The 14,207-nt window shown below is 33.8% G+C and overlaps 2 protein-coding genes across 2 annotated transcripts; one reads left to right on the forward strand and one right to left on the reverse strand.

Moving 5' to 3' along the window:
* The first annotated feature begins 5,050 nt into the window (after positions 1–5,050).
* Positions 5,051–5,841, forward strand: LOC133789669 (lysine--tRNA ligase, chloroplastic/mitochondrial-like). The gene is made up of 2 exons (XM_062227449.1): positions 5,051–5,265; positions 5,580–5,841. Exons 1-2 carry the CDS (start codon positions 5,098–5,100, stop codon positions 5,700–5,702), a joined length of 291 nt encoding a protein of 96 aa, XP_062083433.1. The 5' UTR covers positions 5,051–5,097; the 3' UTR covers positions 5,703–5,841.
* A 6,427-nt stretch (positions 5,842–12,268) lies between these two features.
* LOC133791777 (uncharacterized) lies at positions 12,269–12,874 on the reverse strand. The gene has a single exon (XM_062229691.1). The coding sequence runs from the start codon at positions 12,872–12,874 to the stop codon at positions 12,269–12,271; it is 606 nt and encodes a 201-aa protein (XP_062085675.1).
* Positions 12,875–14,207: the final 1,333 nt, after the last annotated feature.

The following is a 14,207-nucleotide window of genomic DNA, read 5'->3' on the forward strand; positions in this document are numbered from 1 at the left end:
TTAATGTTGTGTATAATATTTTTTATCCCATAAAAACGGGTGTATTATGAGAGTAGAGGTATTTTATATTGGGATTGGATTGTATTAAAATTGTATTAAAATTATACGAGAAAAAATATAGAAGAATTAATGAGCTGCTTTTTGACAACACTAAATTAAAAGAAAATAAAATGGATACAATATAGTAATTTTTCTTTCGTACTAAGGAAATACTTGGAGAATGGGATTGAAAAGGATAAAATTATCCTAAATTTTTCAATAGGATTAAGTTATCCCAAACTAGGGGAATTATTTAGATTGCTGAATTACTTTTTTCAACGACCTTTCTAATTTGGTAACAAAATTACACTATTAAAAATAATTTAATCTCATCCAATTCAATCACACAATCCAAACGAAACTATAACTAATGGTACTGCTAAGTATAACTTACACCCTATTGTTCCTCCAAAGCCTTAATATGCTTTGTGTTTATCTGCTTACAGCTATTGTATTTCGTTTTTTTCTTCTTTAGTACTTGATTTATTTCGTATGTGTTGCTTGAAGTTTAACATTTTTACATGAACCCAAAAAAAAAAAAAAATTAAAGGATGAAAGAAATTTTAAATTTCCAGTATAGAAAGGGAAAAGACCAAAAGTTGGTGCATGGTTGGAAGAAAACAAGGAAAGGTATGATGTCGAAGTAATCTTAGATTAGAGTACGGCTTGTGCATGTGATTTTTAAGCACTAAAATGAGGTTGAATAGCCTAGGACTAACATTTATTGGACAATAACATCTCTTCTTCTTCCTCACGACCACTAATTTTGGTCTATATTCTCCAGTTTTTCATTCATTCTATAATTATGCAATTAAAATTTAAAATTTAGAATTCCATGAAAAAGGAAAGAATGAAGTCAATGGACACTAGGTCTACACATCGGGCGGGTTTTCGGGTTGTCGGGCTTGGTCGAGTTCGGGTGCACGAAAATGGTACCGAACCCGTCCGATACATTTTCGGATTTGGGCCTTGAATGGGCTTTGACAGCTTTTTTTTTTTACAAAAATGCCATTTTTTGAGGTTTTTTTAACTTTTATCATGTATTTTTACCAAAATAAAATAATTTACAGCAACATACTAACATTCAAAAGCATAATTTTTGAATTGTTTTTGGTTAGATAAATATTTTATTTCACACAAAAATTATAAAACAAAAATCTATATAGCATAATATCAAAACATAATTTTGGGTTCCCTTTCGGGTTTAACACGAACCCGCACACCATAAAAAATTTAAACCCAAACCCGAATGTGTTCAAATCGGTTCGGGTGCACCCAAAATTTTTGGATTTTGGTTAAAACCAGATTTTGCGGGCTTAGGTCGGTCGGGTTAGTCAGGTTTAATGTTCAGCCCTAATGGACCCATGTTCAGCCCTAATGTTCAGTCAGGTTTACTGTTCAGGTTTCTTCTCAATTCAGTTGAGGATATTTTTTTTGGAGAGATTTTATTTATTTAATTTTGAATTTAAAAATAATGTCAATAAAAATTTAAATGTATAAGAGTGTTGAATACTCCACTCATTAGGGTATATAATTCAAAATTGGTATTTATATAGAGCTATGTGTTTGAAAGATATGAACCACACATTGTTACTTTATTAAGGGTCTTTGGTAAAATAGTTTATTTTTTTAAGTCAATTTGCACTCTGACCTAGTTTTGATAAATTTTTACAAAATTGTCTTCGACACTCCAGATAGTTGGTCAAATTTTTTTAGACAACTGGTCAACAAATTCAGACAGTTGGTCAAAATTTTTAGACAACTGGTCGAAATTTTAGACAAATGTTATTTTACAAAAAAATTATCAAGACTGGACCATAGTGCAAAATGACTTAAAAAAAATGTTATTTTCATAAATTTTTATGTTATCAATTAATTTTGAGTTAGAAGCTTATGAATATGTAAAGAATTATCTTGAAACAAAAAATTAGTAATATATATATATATATATATGAATGGGTGCACTCTTAATGGTTACTACCTATGGATGATTACTTTAATATTAACTATTAGATTAAGATCAATAATCCATATTTATAGTTGTTAATTAATATTTCTAAAAATAAATTTTGATTTTTCTAAATTTTTGGAAGGGTTACCTGATGAAAAATATGTATTTATTATGAAATATAATATTGTAAACTTTTCATTTTTCAAATGCATGTCAATTTCTAAATATAGCTAGTATCTCCCATTGGTTGGAAACAACAATAATTATGGCAAAAAAATAATTAAATTCGAAATTAATGTAGAAAAAAAAAATTTATCTGTTGGTGACTTGCTGCTAAACTAAGTCACATGTTGCCACATCATCATAATAATTGTTAGTACCATTCTATAGATAGTAACTACTTACAAATCTTTCATATAGGTATATATCGATAGAATTTAGAACATATTATTATTATTATTATTATTATTATTATTATTATTGTTATTATTATTATTAGATTATTATACAAACAATTATTACCTTCTAAATCAAATAATGTAAGTGCATATATAAGGGATATTTACTGCAAAATTTCTTGTTTTTTTTTCAAAAATTACACTTAACCTCCCAACTAAAAAATTTTACGGCAAAACACCCCAATTAAAAGATCAAGATTTTGCTGCAAAGAAATAAATTATATAATTAATGAAGAGAAGGTAAGGTGGAAAGTGATGGAAACTGTTGAGGTTTAAATTATATGCCCACACCACACGCTTCTATTTAACGGAGTCAACACAGGGAACTAACTGCCGTTAATTCTCATGGCCATTTAAGACTGATGTATCGCTAACTGTGTGGGACAGGCAGAACATGAGATGTTGGCAATAGAGACAGTCCTGAGAAAATATTTTGATCACAAATGTGTCAACAAAACGAATCCCTTTCATAATTACCTCGGCCATTTCCAACCATTCGATTAGAATTGATCACCAGACTACCAATCTAATTCCATACTTGTCAAATCAATGCCCAACTTGATTGAATTCGTCCAAATCTGAACTTTGTTCACTGGCCTTCTCATCTTTTTTTTTCTTCTTAATCTTCCTTTACATTCTACGCAATGATTGCATCATAATTACATCATAATTGTAGTTTTAATGTTTTGGATAAGGGTGTTCATAAAACTGCTTACACCGCACAAATCGCCTACACCGCACCACACCACACCGCACTGCAATTTGTGTTTTGGAAAACTTCGCGGTTGCGGTTTGTATTTTTGCCAAACCGCACCGCATCATTATATATTAATTTTTTTATATATTTTTTTTCAATTTTACTACATTTAAAATTAATGCATAAATATTTATATGGTATAATATGATATACACAATATCTAGAAAAAAAATATAATGTTTCATAGGATGCTCACACATATTATACTTTAAGCTAAAAATATTCCTCTTTAAATAAAATAATATTTACTTTTATATTACAATTTTTTTTTGTTATTAGTTTGTTATATTTTTATTGTTTTGCTTAAAGTTTATTAGCTTGTTGTACATTTGATTATTTTGTTAAACACTCTATGGTTATGAGATTTATTATGAATCTTTCTTAATTATAATATATAATTGTTAAATTATTTGACGATAGGTATAAACCGTCCACACCGTACCGCACTACACTACACTTTGCGGTGCGGTTTATGTGGTTTGAGGTCTATGCGGTGCAGGTTGCGGTTTGGAAAATTATTCAAACCGCATATGCGGTGCGGTCCAAAAAATTAGAGAAAAACCACACCACCTGCACCACGAACACCCTAGTTTTGGACTGTATGAATTTTTGATGTTCGAGTTGTGTTTCTGTCTTACTTTCATTTTTGCATTAATTAGTATGGTTGGGGTTGGCCTATTTATTAGTTTCTTTATCGATGGAAGCTTTTAATATTTGTTTCATTTTCTTTCAAAATTCATCAGCTGAGGAAATCTATTTTGTGGTTGGATCTATTGTGATTTATGAAGAGGCTATGGTCTAGATAATTAATTAAAATACAATTGGTGTTATATAGTGTTTTCCTTTGGCATGCAAGTAATCAAATCACTTTTATTTATACATTAATTAGAATTAATGAAAAGTAAAATTTGAATTTTTTTTTCTTGTACATTTTTGGGTTAATGAAAAGAAAAATTAATCACTACACCAAATACCCATTTCCATAACACATGAATATAATACTAATAAAAAAGTATTATGAAAAAGTATTGTATTGGGAACTTAATGAAAAAATGGGCGGTAATTTATTTAGCCATCCCGCCACTTAGCTTTTTTTTTTCATTTCCTCCAACATTTCTTCAACAAAGAACAGAGACCCATTTCTTCGGCTGGGTACGGTCTCCAAACTACTCACTCTCTTAAATCTCCTCCTTCGCTCAAATCTCCTCTCTCTCTCTCTCTCTCGTCTTTCTCTTTCTCTCTGTCAACCCGTTTCCAGTCATTGGGCTTCTCGGATTCGTTCTTCTCTTCGATCTTAGCAAGCCAGGTAAGTATTTAGTTGTAGATGTTAGATTTATCAGCTTGAATCTCATAGAATCTATAAAATCTGTGATTTTCAAAATTAATTTTTGATTTTGCATATTGCTGGGGTTTTTTTGCATGAAGCATCTACAAGAACAAAGGTAATAACATATGGTGTGGTTGACGATGCGAGGCTGGAAATGGGGCTGGGTTTGAAGCTTAGAGCTAGGTTGAAGTTTGAGGGTTGGTTAATTTGCAGAGAAAGGGCCGAGAAGAAAGGGAGAGAGGTAGTTTGATATATGTATATATTAATTAGATTTATCTTTATTAAAATAAATGTTTAAATATGATTTTCTTCTTCTTTGAATCATATTATTGTGTTGGGATTCTCTAGAATGTTATTTGCCGAAAAAGTTTGAATTTGAATTTGAGATTTGTTCCTTGAATTACTTTTCAATAAGTAATGCCCATAAACTGTTCGGCGAAATGTGTGTTAGAGGGACATTGCTATTTCAATACTGCTCAATAAACATAGGTCTGTGTGGATGTGTTTTGTTTAGATAGAAGAATTGAGAAGCAAAGGGCTGGAACCGTATGCATATAAGTGGGACATGACTCACTCTGCTAATCAGTTGCAAGAGACTTATAAAAATTTAGAAAATGGCGAAGAAATGAATGGTGAGCAAGACAATGTATCAATAGCTGGAAGAATTGTGGCTCGTCGAGCATTTGGAAAGCTTGCATTTGTCACTCTAAGAGATGATTCTGGGACAATTCAGGTATCCCCACCTCAGCTTTCTGTCCTTACAATGATCTTGCCATCTCATTGTTAGATGGATACTTATAATAAAGAAACAAATATAATAATAAGATGTGATTAGGTGGTTTAGTTCTTAAAAGCATGTCTATTTTATGGGATGCTTGATCTAAAATATATAAGTTAGTTACCTTTTTTTTTTTTTAAAAATGGGGTGTTTTCCAAAGTTTGTAAATTTTGGTGAGTAAGGATGGTTTCTTCATAAACTTTCTATAAATCTTTGCTCACATTTAGTATGGAAGAATCCTCACTCAAGTTGTTCAATGTTTGAAACAGCTTTATTGTGAAAAGGCCAGATTTTTAAGTGATCAGTTTGACGAGCTTAAGAATCTTGTTGATATTGGTGACATACTTGGTGCAAGTGGCTCAATTAAGCGAATTGAGAAAGGCAAGTACTAAAAAAATTTATCTTTTGCACCTATTTGCGATTAGGTGCTGATTGTTGAATTTATAGGTACTTCTGGGTGAAGCTATTCTTACCCTATTTGTATTGGAAGCTATTTAGATAAACCAATGCCATTTATAAAAAACGCCATTGGCTTTGACTGGCTTCTTACTTTTTTTGTTATTTCCCTTTGAGGTGAGAAACTAATTGAACTTATTTCTTTGTTTCTTTAGGGGAGCTTTCTGTCTATGTGAACTCTTTTGCAATTCTTACAAAATCTCTACTGCCCTTGCCAGACAAATATCATGGTCTAACTCATGTGGATAAGCGTTACCGGCAACGGCAAGTTGAGTTTTCTGTTTCTTTTTCACAGTTTGAGTGAGAGTGTCTCTTATGGGAAATAACAAATTGTTTTCTACTAGATGATGATAGCCCACGATTCGTTGCAGTGGTTCTTGCAAAAGACTTGTCTAAATGGCTTTTTAAATAAAATATATATTTTTTGGGGTATACTTGGTTATAAGTGAACTTTCTTTTCTTTTAAAGGTACATTGATATCATTTCCAATCCTGAAGTAGCTGATGTATTTCGGAAGAGAGAAAAGGTAAGTTAGGCTGAGGAGTAATTAAAGACCTTTTAGTTATTTAAAGTATATGTTCTTTCCAGAAATAATATTTTTATTAACTTGAGGACCTTAGAACTATCTTACATGATTGCTTCAAGTGTACTTCGCTTCTGATGAAGTATTTGAATAGACAAAAATAACATTAAATGACCTTTCCTGAGTTGAAGCACGGTTCATTGGATTTATTTTTAAAAAAAAAAAGGTTACAGGGTTATAATTTCTATATTAAGTTCCTTAATAGCATTAACACTTGAGGAGATAATTTATTTATGCAAGTTATGATATTTTATCTTTCTTTTGAACAAATTTGCTCTAAATACTAGAGTGCTTACGGTGGTTGAATGTATTTAGAAATTATGGAGTTGTTGAAAACTTGAGCAAAAGAAGGATGGTATACCAAGTTGTTTCTAGTATGGGCATTTTGAAGTATACATATATAAAGTCAATATTATTCCCTAGATAGAGTGGTTGAGGCATCTTGCTGTTTATACATTAAAGATGTTTTGCTATAGAAATCCTATAATTGACATTTTTATAGAAATATCTTTTTTCTTAAAAGAGAAATTGGTTGATTTAATTGTTTCCTTTTATTATAATTTTCGGAAATATTTGTTTTCCTTTTATTATAATTTTCGGAAATATTTGTTTTCCTTTTATTATAATTTTCGGAAATAGTTGTTTTCCTTTATTATATTTTTCGGATTTGTTTGGAAATATTTGGTTTCCTTTATTCCAATTTTCGGAAACTCTCTTTCCTTTTGTGTGATTTTTGGTCAATAATATGCTTCCTTATTTAGCATATATTGTCTCATTTTGTTTATAAAGGAAACAAAGTTTATTGCAAATATTCGGTACTTACCCAAAGTTATTTTTGGATTATTTGCTGATATATTTTCGTGCAGCTCAAGGATTGCAATCAGGAAACTGGTTCTTAATGTCATTAATTATTGTTTCCTTTTCGAGCTTGTTTTGATCCGTCACAGGTCTGAGCTGTCCCCACCGATATCACATCTGTCGGATTAGCATCTTCTAACTAAGGCAACTCTTTGACAATCAAGAATAACGTTTGTGATTCTTGCCTTTATTAGAAGAATTCTTTCTCTGCCTTTGTGAGCACGAAAAAGACTCTATAAATAGGGCTCTAAAGGCAGTGAGAAAAGTGAACTCTTTGGTGCATTATTTGTGAGCTTTATTATAATATTTGTGAGAGTTCTTCTTTGTATTCAAGATCATAAGTATTAACGTGATCTTGTAGAATTATGTGTGTTTAGTTTTTAGTGGTGAGCTTATACCATGTTCATGAGTGAATACACATTGTAATTTGAACACAGCGTTTGTAGTCTTCGGGAGAAGATTTTTTACAAGCCTTGCGTCAGGAGGATGCAATCACTCGCTGACCATTGAAGGGAGTTCAAGTGGTTGAGCGTTTCAATCAAGATCAGATTAGTGAAGAGAAGTACAACAAGTTGCGGCAAATCTCAAGAGGGAGTCTTGTTTTGTTTAAGTCAATGTTTTTGTACTTGTGATTCTTTATTAATTGGTTTTATTCTCTGGGCATGGCCCCAAGGAGTAGGTTATCCGAAAGGGTTTATGAACCTTGTAAAAATTCGTTGTGTTCTTTATTCTTTTGCACTGTCTTTTTATTGTGTTCAGGTTCTGTCGTGATAAGTTTGGTTTCTGTCCCGACAGAACTGTATTCTGTGCAAACAGTTAATTACCATTCCGCACTTTAATTAATTCACTTGGTTTAATTAATTTGGTAATTACTAAAAACGGAATTTCACTAATAAACAAGAGTGAATCCTAGAGATTGAATTTGTATGTGAGGCTAAGTGTAGCCACTTAGGGTCAGTTTGGTATAGATGTGTTGTTGGGAAAAGCAACTGTAGTTGTATTGTGGGGAAAATCAGCTGCAGATATGCTGTGGGGAAAAACTGCTGAGTGTTTGGTAAATTATAGATTTTAAAGTGTTGTGAGTTAGAAAAGCTATAATAGAGTGTTTGGTAAACTATATGATTAAAGTGTTGTTAAATATTAAAAGACTAAAATAGGTGTTATATTTATTTTATTAAAATAAATTCACACATACTAAATAGTTTTCAATATTAATATTGTATTTATTTAAACATGTTAAAATTAAAATATATTTTTTGATAATGCACTAATAAAGTGATCATCAACAAAAATATTATATTATATAATATACACATATAATTGTATATATATTATTGATAATTTTGCAAAATAGACAAAGGAGATTTGGAGAGAGAATCAAAATGGAGGCTAGGTTTTCATTATGTCAAAAGAGATGAGAATAAGAGTACAAGAGCAACAAAATATATAGCCAAAATAATGAGAGGCTAAAAGACTAAACTACCCTTACATAATAATAAAACTTATATTATTAACATCCCCCCTCAAACTCACGATGCATTTGCGGAAGCATTGAGAGTTTGCTAACTAAGAAACGAAAACGAGAAATAGTATGAGCCTTCGTAAACAAGTCGGCAATCTGCAAGCGGAAGTGACAAATGGTAAAATAATGGTCCCATTCTGATAGTGCTGATGAGTAAGATGACAATCTATCTCAATATGTTTCGTGCGCTCATGAAAAACAGAGTTGCGAGTAATCTGAATAGCACTAACATTGTCACAATGCATCAGAGTGGGATCTAAGAGAATAACACCCATATCAGCAAGTAACCAACACAACCAAACAATTTCAGTGGTAGTGGAGGCCATGGCACGATATTCTGCTTCTGTAGACGATCGAGAGACAACAGTCTGTTTTTTACTCTTCCAAGAAATAAGAGAATCTCCCAAAAATATACAAAAACCAGTGGTAGATTTGCGATCAGTACAATCACCACCCCAATCTGCATCTGAGTAGGCATGTAACTCTAAATTAGAAGTAGATGGAAAAAGCAGACTCTGAAATTGAGTTCCCCGAAGATATCGAAGAATACGAAGCACAGCTGCCCAATGAATGGTAGTGGGAGATGCAACAAACTGACTGACAATGTGAACTGCATAAGCGATGTCTGGCCTGGTGATAGTAAGGTACACTAAGCTACCAACCAAAGTGTGATATAGAGAGGGATCTGACAAGGCAACACCATCAGATGAAGAATACCTGGCATTAGGCTCAAGAGGGGTATCAACAGTGTGAGCATCAGAGAGACGAGCCTGATCGAGAATATCAGCAATGTACTTAGATTGAGAAAGAAGATAGCCACGAGGAGAGTAAGCTACTTCTATCCCTAAAAAGTACCGTAGGGAACCCAAATATTTCATCTCAAATTCACGAGTCAAGTGCGTTTTCAACTCCGTTATCCCATTCGCATCATCACCGGTGATAATCATATCGTCAACATATAAAGAGAGTAAAGTGCGGCCAGAAGAAGTACACCTAACAAAGAGAGCTGAATCATGTGCACTGGGGTAGAAGCCGAGAGAAGTACTCACGATGGAAAAATTTTCAAACTAGGCTTGGGGAGCTTGTTTAAGCCCATAAAGAGCCTTCTTCAATCTGCAAACTTCTCCTGAATTATGAGGAACATCTGGTGGAGGAACCATGTAAACTTCTTCTTGAAGAGTCCCGTTCAAGAAGGCGTTTTTAACGTCCATTTGAGAAATGGACCAATGTCGAGCAGACGCAACAACAATGAGAGGACGAATAGTGGTATGTTTGGAAACTGGAGCGAAAGTTTCCTCATAATCCATCCCATACTCCTGAGCAAAGCCTTTAGCAACCAAACGAGCTTTGTACCGCTTTACTGACCCATCAGACTTAGTCTTGATCTTGTAAACCTAACGGGAACCAATAGCACGCTTCCCCACAGGAAGAGGAACAATATCCCAAGTACCTGTCCTGTACAATGCAGAGAGTTCTTCAGCCATTGCCTGTTGCCAAAGAGGGTCAAGAATAGCCTCTTTATAGGAAGAGGGCTCAGAGAGTTGGTGAATAGAAGTCAAAAAAGAAGAGAAAGAATCAGAATAAGTGGAGTAGACAAAATCAGGTAACTGTGTGGACTTACGAATTCTTTGAGGGTAGCGAGGAGGAGGAGCAGGGTCCACAATCTCAGAAGCATCTTGGGCAGTAGTAGGGACAGAAGGGACTTCGACAGGCTAAGAACCGACATCTGCAGAGTTAAGAGTATCAACAGTACAAGAATCAAATGGATCAATACGAGTGAGATCAGATTTGTGTAGATTGGGGGTGTCCGATGGAATAGAGTAGAAAGGTATATGCTCAAGAAACACAACATGACGAGAAACATAGAGTTTTTGACTAACATGATCATAACATCGATATCCTTTTAACCAAGAAATACACAAAGAGCAGAACGAGAAGTAAGCTTGCTACGTTCAACATGAGGACGGAGAACAAAACATGTGGAACCAAAGACTCTCAATGAAGAATAATCAGGAGCATAACCATAAAGTTTTTCAAAAGGAGACAGACCTGAAGTGACAGATGACAGAATTCTATTGATTGAATGAACTGCAGTCAGAATGGCTTCCCCCCCCCCCCCCCCCCAGAACTCACTAGGAACATAAGCAGACAATAAGAGAGAACGAGAAGTTTCAACAATGTGTCTGTGTTTTCTTTCGGCAACCCCATTTTTCTCTGGTGTATCGGTACAAGAGGTTTGATGTAAGGTACCATCTAAAGCAAGCAATTCAGAGAAACGATTGGAGGTATATTCATCACCCAGATCACATCGAAAACATTTGATAACAGCATTATGTTGAGTTTTAACAAAAGCACGAAACATATGATAAATCGCGAGGAAATCAGAACGATATTTCATAAGATAGACCCAACAAAAACGAGTATAATCATCAATAAAAGAGACATAGTAACGTGATCCACCTTTTGTTAGAACGGGTGATGGCCCCCACACATCAGAGTGAATCAAATCAAAAGGTGCAAGAGAAACAGAAACACTCTTATAAAAAGGTATAGCAGAAAATTTTGCCAATTTGCAACCACAACAATCTGAAATATCATGGGTTTGTAACTTTCCTAATGCTCCTGTGGAAGCTAAGTACTTTAAAAGTGAACCAGATACATGTCCAAGATGAGAATGCCATAAATAAAAACTAGACGAAGACGAACTTAAACGAAATGAAGACAAATCGACACTAGAAGCTGCAACATCAAGAACTCTCAGCTCATCTAAAATATAAAGCCCCCCTGCCTACGACCTGTCCCAATTAGCTTCTTGGAATGAGGATCCTGCACATAACAACAAGAATTAGAGAAAATAACTGAGAAACCAGAGTCACATAATTGACCAACAGAGACAAGATTCATAGTAAGATTGGGAATATGATATACATCAGAGAATGACATTTTTGGAATGCAAATCGAGCCAATCCCTGCTAATGGCATGGGAGTGCCATCAGCGGTCATGACAGATACAGAGGGTGCTGATTTAATGGACAAGAAGGAATTGGAATTAGGTGACATATGATGTGAAGCTCCAGAATCAAGGACCCATATAGAGGAAGATATACCTGGTGTACTACAAGAAGGCAAACCTATGTGTGAGGAGGCTGACATGATGTGTGGCTGTGAGGCAATGAACTTCTGAAACTGTTGTGTGAGTGTAGCAATAGAGGTACTAGGAGTGCTTCCAGAATCTGCAGGTGGAACAATAGCTGTCATGTTCGAAGACATAGAGTGAAGAGGTCGATGAGGTTGGTTGCCAGATTTCCAATGAGGAGACTGATTCAGTGATTACGCCCTGTTCAACAATTTGGGACATTGAGCCTTCCAGTGTCCCTTTTGCTTGCAAAAATTGCATTCGTCGTAGCCAACCTTGGCTTGAGTCTTGTGTTGATTGTTGGAGGCTGGCCGATGAGGAACTGCAAAGACAGAGGGATTCGGAGAAGGAAGAATTCCCTTTTCCGCCCCCCTTTATCAACACGAGACTTCAAGCAAATCTCTTATGCTAACAACTCATTAACCACCAAATCAACCGACGGAAGAGGACTGCGGTGCAGGATTATTCCACGAAGACCTTCAAACTCATCTCGAAGAGCCATCAAAAACTGAACTAGACGTTGTGCGTCTCTCCGAGCAATGTAAGGGGCAAATGCCCGTAACTCCACTGATTCAGTCAAAGAAAGTTGATCCCATAGATTAGACATAGCTGAATAAAATTCCTGAATGTTCATGCTATTATGTTGAAGGGCCCGAATGTCAATCTCCAACTGATACTGCTTTGCGAAATTAGACTGTGTATACAGCCTTTCCAAGTGCTCCCAAACTTCCTTCGCCGTCTCATATTTTGCCAATTGGATACCGATTGATTGTTGAACCGAGTTGTTGATCCAAGTAATGATTTTCGAATTGTTGGCATCCCAAAGATCCAACTGTTCTACAAAGCTCTCATCCTTATCGTTCTTCAGTTTCGTGGAAGTTCCAGAAACATAACCCCACATACGTTTCCCTTTCAGAAAATTTTTCATAACATAATGCCAATACGAATAATTCTGCCCATTCAATTGCACATTGATGGACTGAAGCGAATCATCTTTTGCGCCAGCCATGACGAACAATCGAAATACAAATAAATAGAACAAAGTGTGAAATCCCCAAGATTGGTGCGAAAACCTCAAAATCAAAGCCAAAGACAGAGTTCGATCACCGAGATTATAATCCTAGCACAACCAAATCGAGGGTACTCAAGAACATTGCTCTGATACCATGATAATTTTGCAAAATAGACAAAGGAGATTTGGTGAGAGAATCAAAATGGAGGCTAGGTTTTCATTATGTCAAAGGAGATTAGAATAAGAGTACAAGAGCAACAAAATATATAACCAAAATAATGAGAGGCTAAAAGTCTAAACTACCCTTACATAATAATAAAACTTATATTATTAACAATTATAACTAGTCAGTGTAATTATAATTATCATAATATAAAAATCTAGTCATATAATCACAAATACGTAAAAATTGAGTTATGCAAAACTCCCACATTTTATGTTTCTAATTTTTTTTCTTAGAGCATGAAATTAATATGTGTTTGATAAATTATAATTTAAAAATACTATGAGATACAAAATTAATATTATAGTGTATAATATAATCTATATTAAAAATTTCAAAAAATTTCTCCATATTAATGTGGTTTGGTAATATAAAATTATTAAAGTAAAAAATATTTAAAAATATATAATAAATATAAAAATATTTTTAAGATTCAAATATTGTTAATGTTATAATCATAGCAATTTATTTTTAATAGATTAATTTGGATTAATATATATTAAATAAGTAAATATATTTAGATAAAAAAATACATTTATTGTAGAGTTTTTTTTCTTTTCAAAAAGTAGCTTTTAGAAAAAGCTAAAAGCTGGTTTGTGCTAACTTTAGTTTTTAGGTGTAGCTTCTGCATAAATTTTGCAATAAGCTAATTTTTAACTATTTAACAAACACCTTTATTACACAACTTTTTCAAAAAATAGCTTCTAGCTTTTCTAAAAGTTATACCAAACTGGCACTCAGACTAGTGTGTTTTTTATGCTACATTGCACGTTGGGCATTTGCTTCTAGGTGTTCTTCGGGAGAAGAATTGTAGCCTTGATTCGAGATGATTAAAGCAACAAACGATGGGAGAAGTTTCAACACTTGATCATTGAAGGGAGTTCAAGTGTGATGGTGCCAAGAAGAAACAATGACTGGAAGATGATGCTCAACCTTGCGACATTAAAGTAAATAATTGAGTTTACTTGTGTTTAACTTAATTGTATTGCGTATCTTGGATATCTTACTGGTCATGTTTATTCTTTGGGTGTAGCCCCATGGACCAGGGAAACCGAACCATGTAAAAATATTATGTGTCATTTTATTTTCTATACTTTATATTTAAAA

This window comes from Humulus lupulus, chromosome 7 (assembly GCF_963169125.1).
Source record: "Humulus lupulus chromosome 7, drHumLupu1.1, whole genome shotgun sequence".
Classification (NCBI taxonomy): domain Eukaryota; kingdom Viridiplantae; phylum Streptophyta; class Magnoliopsida; order Rosales; family Cannabaceae; genus Humulus; species Humulus lupulus.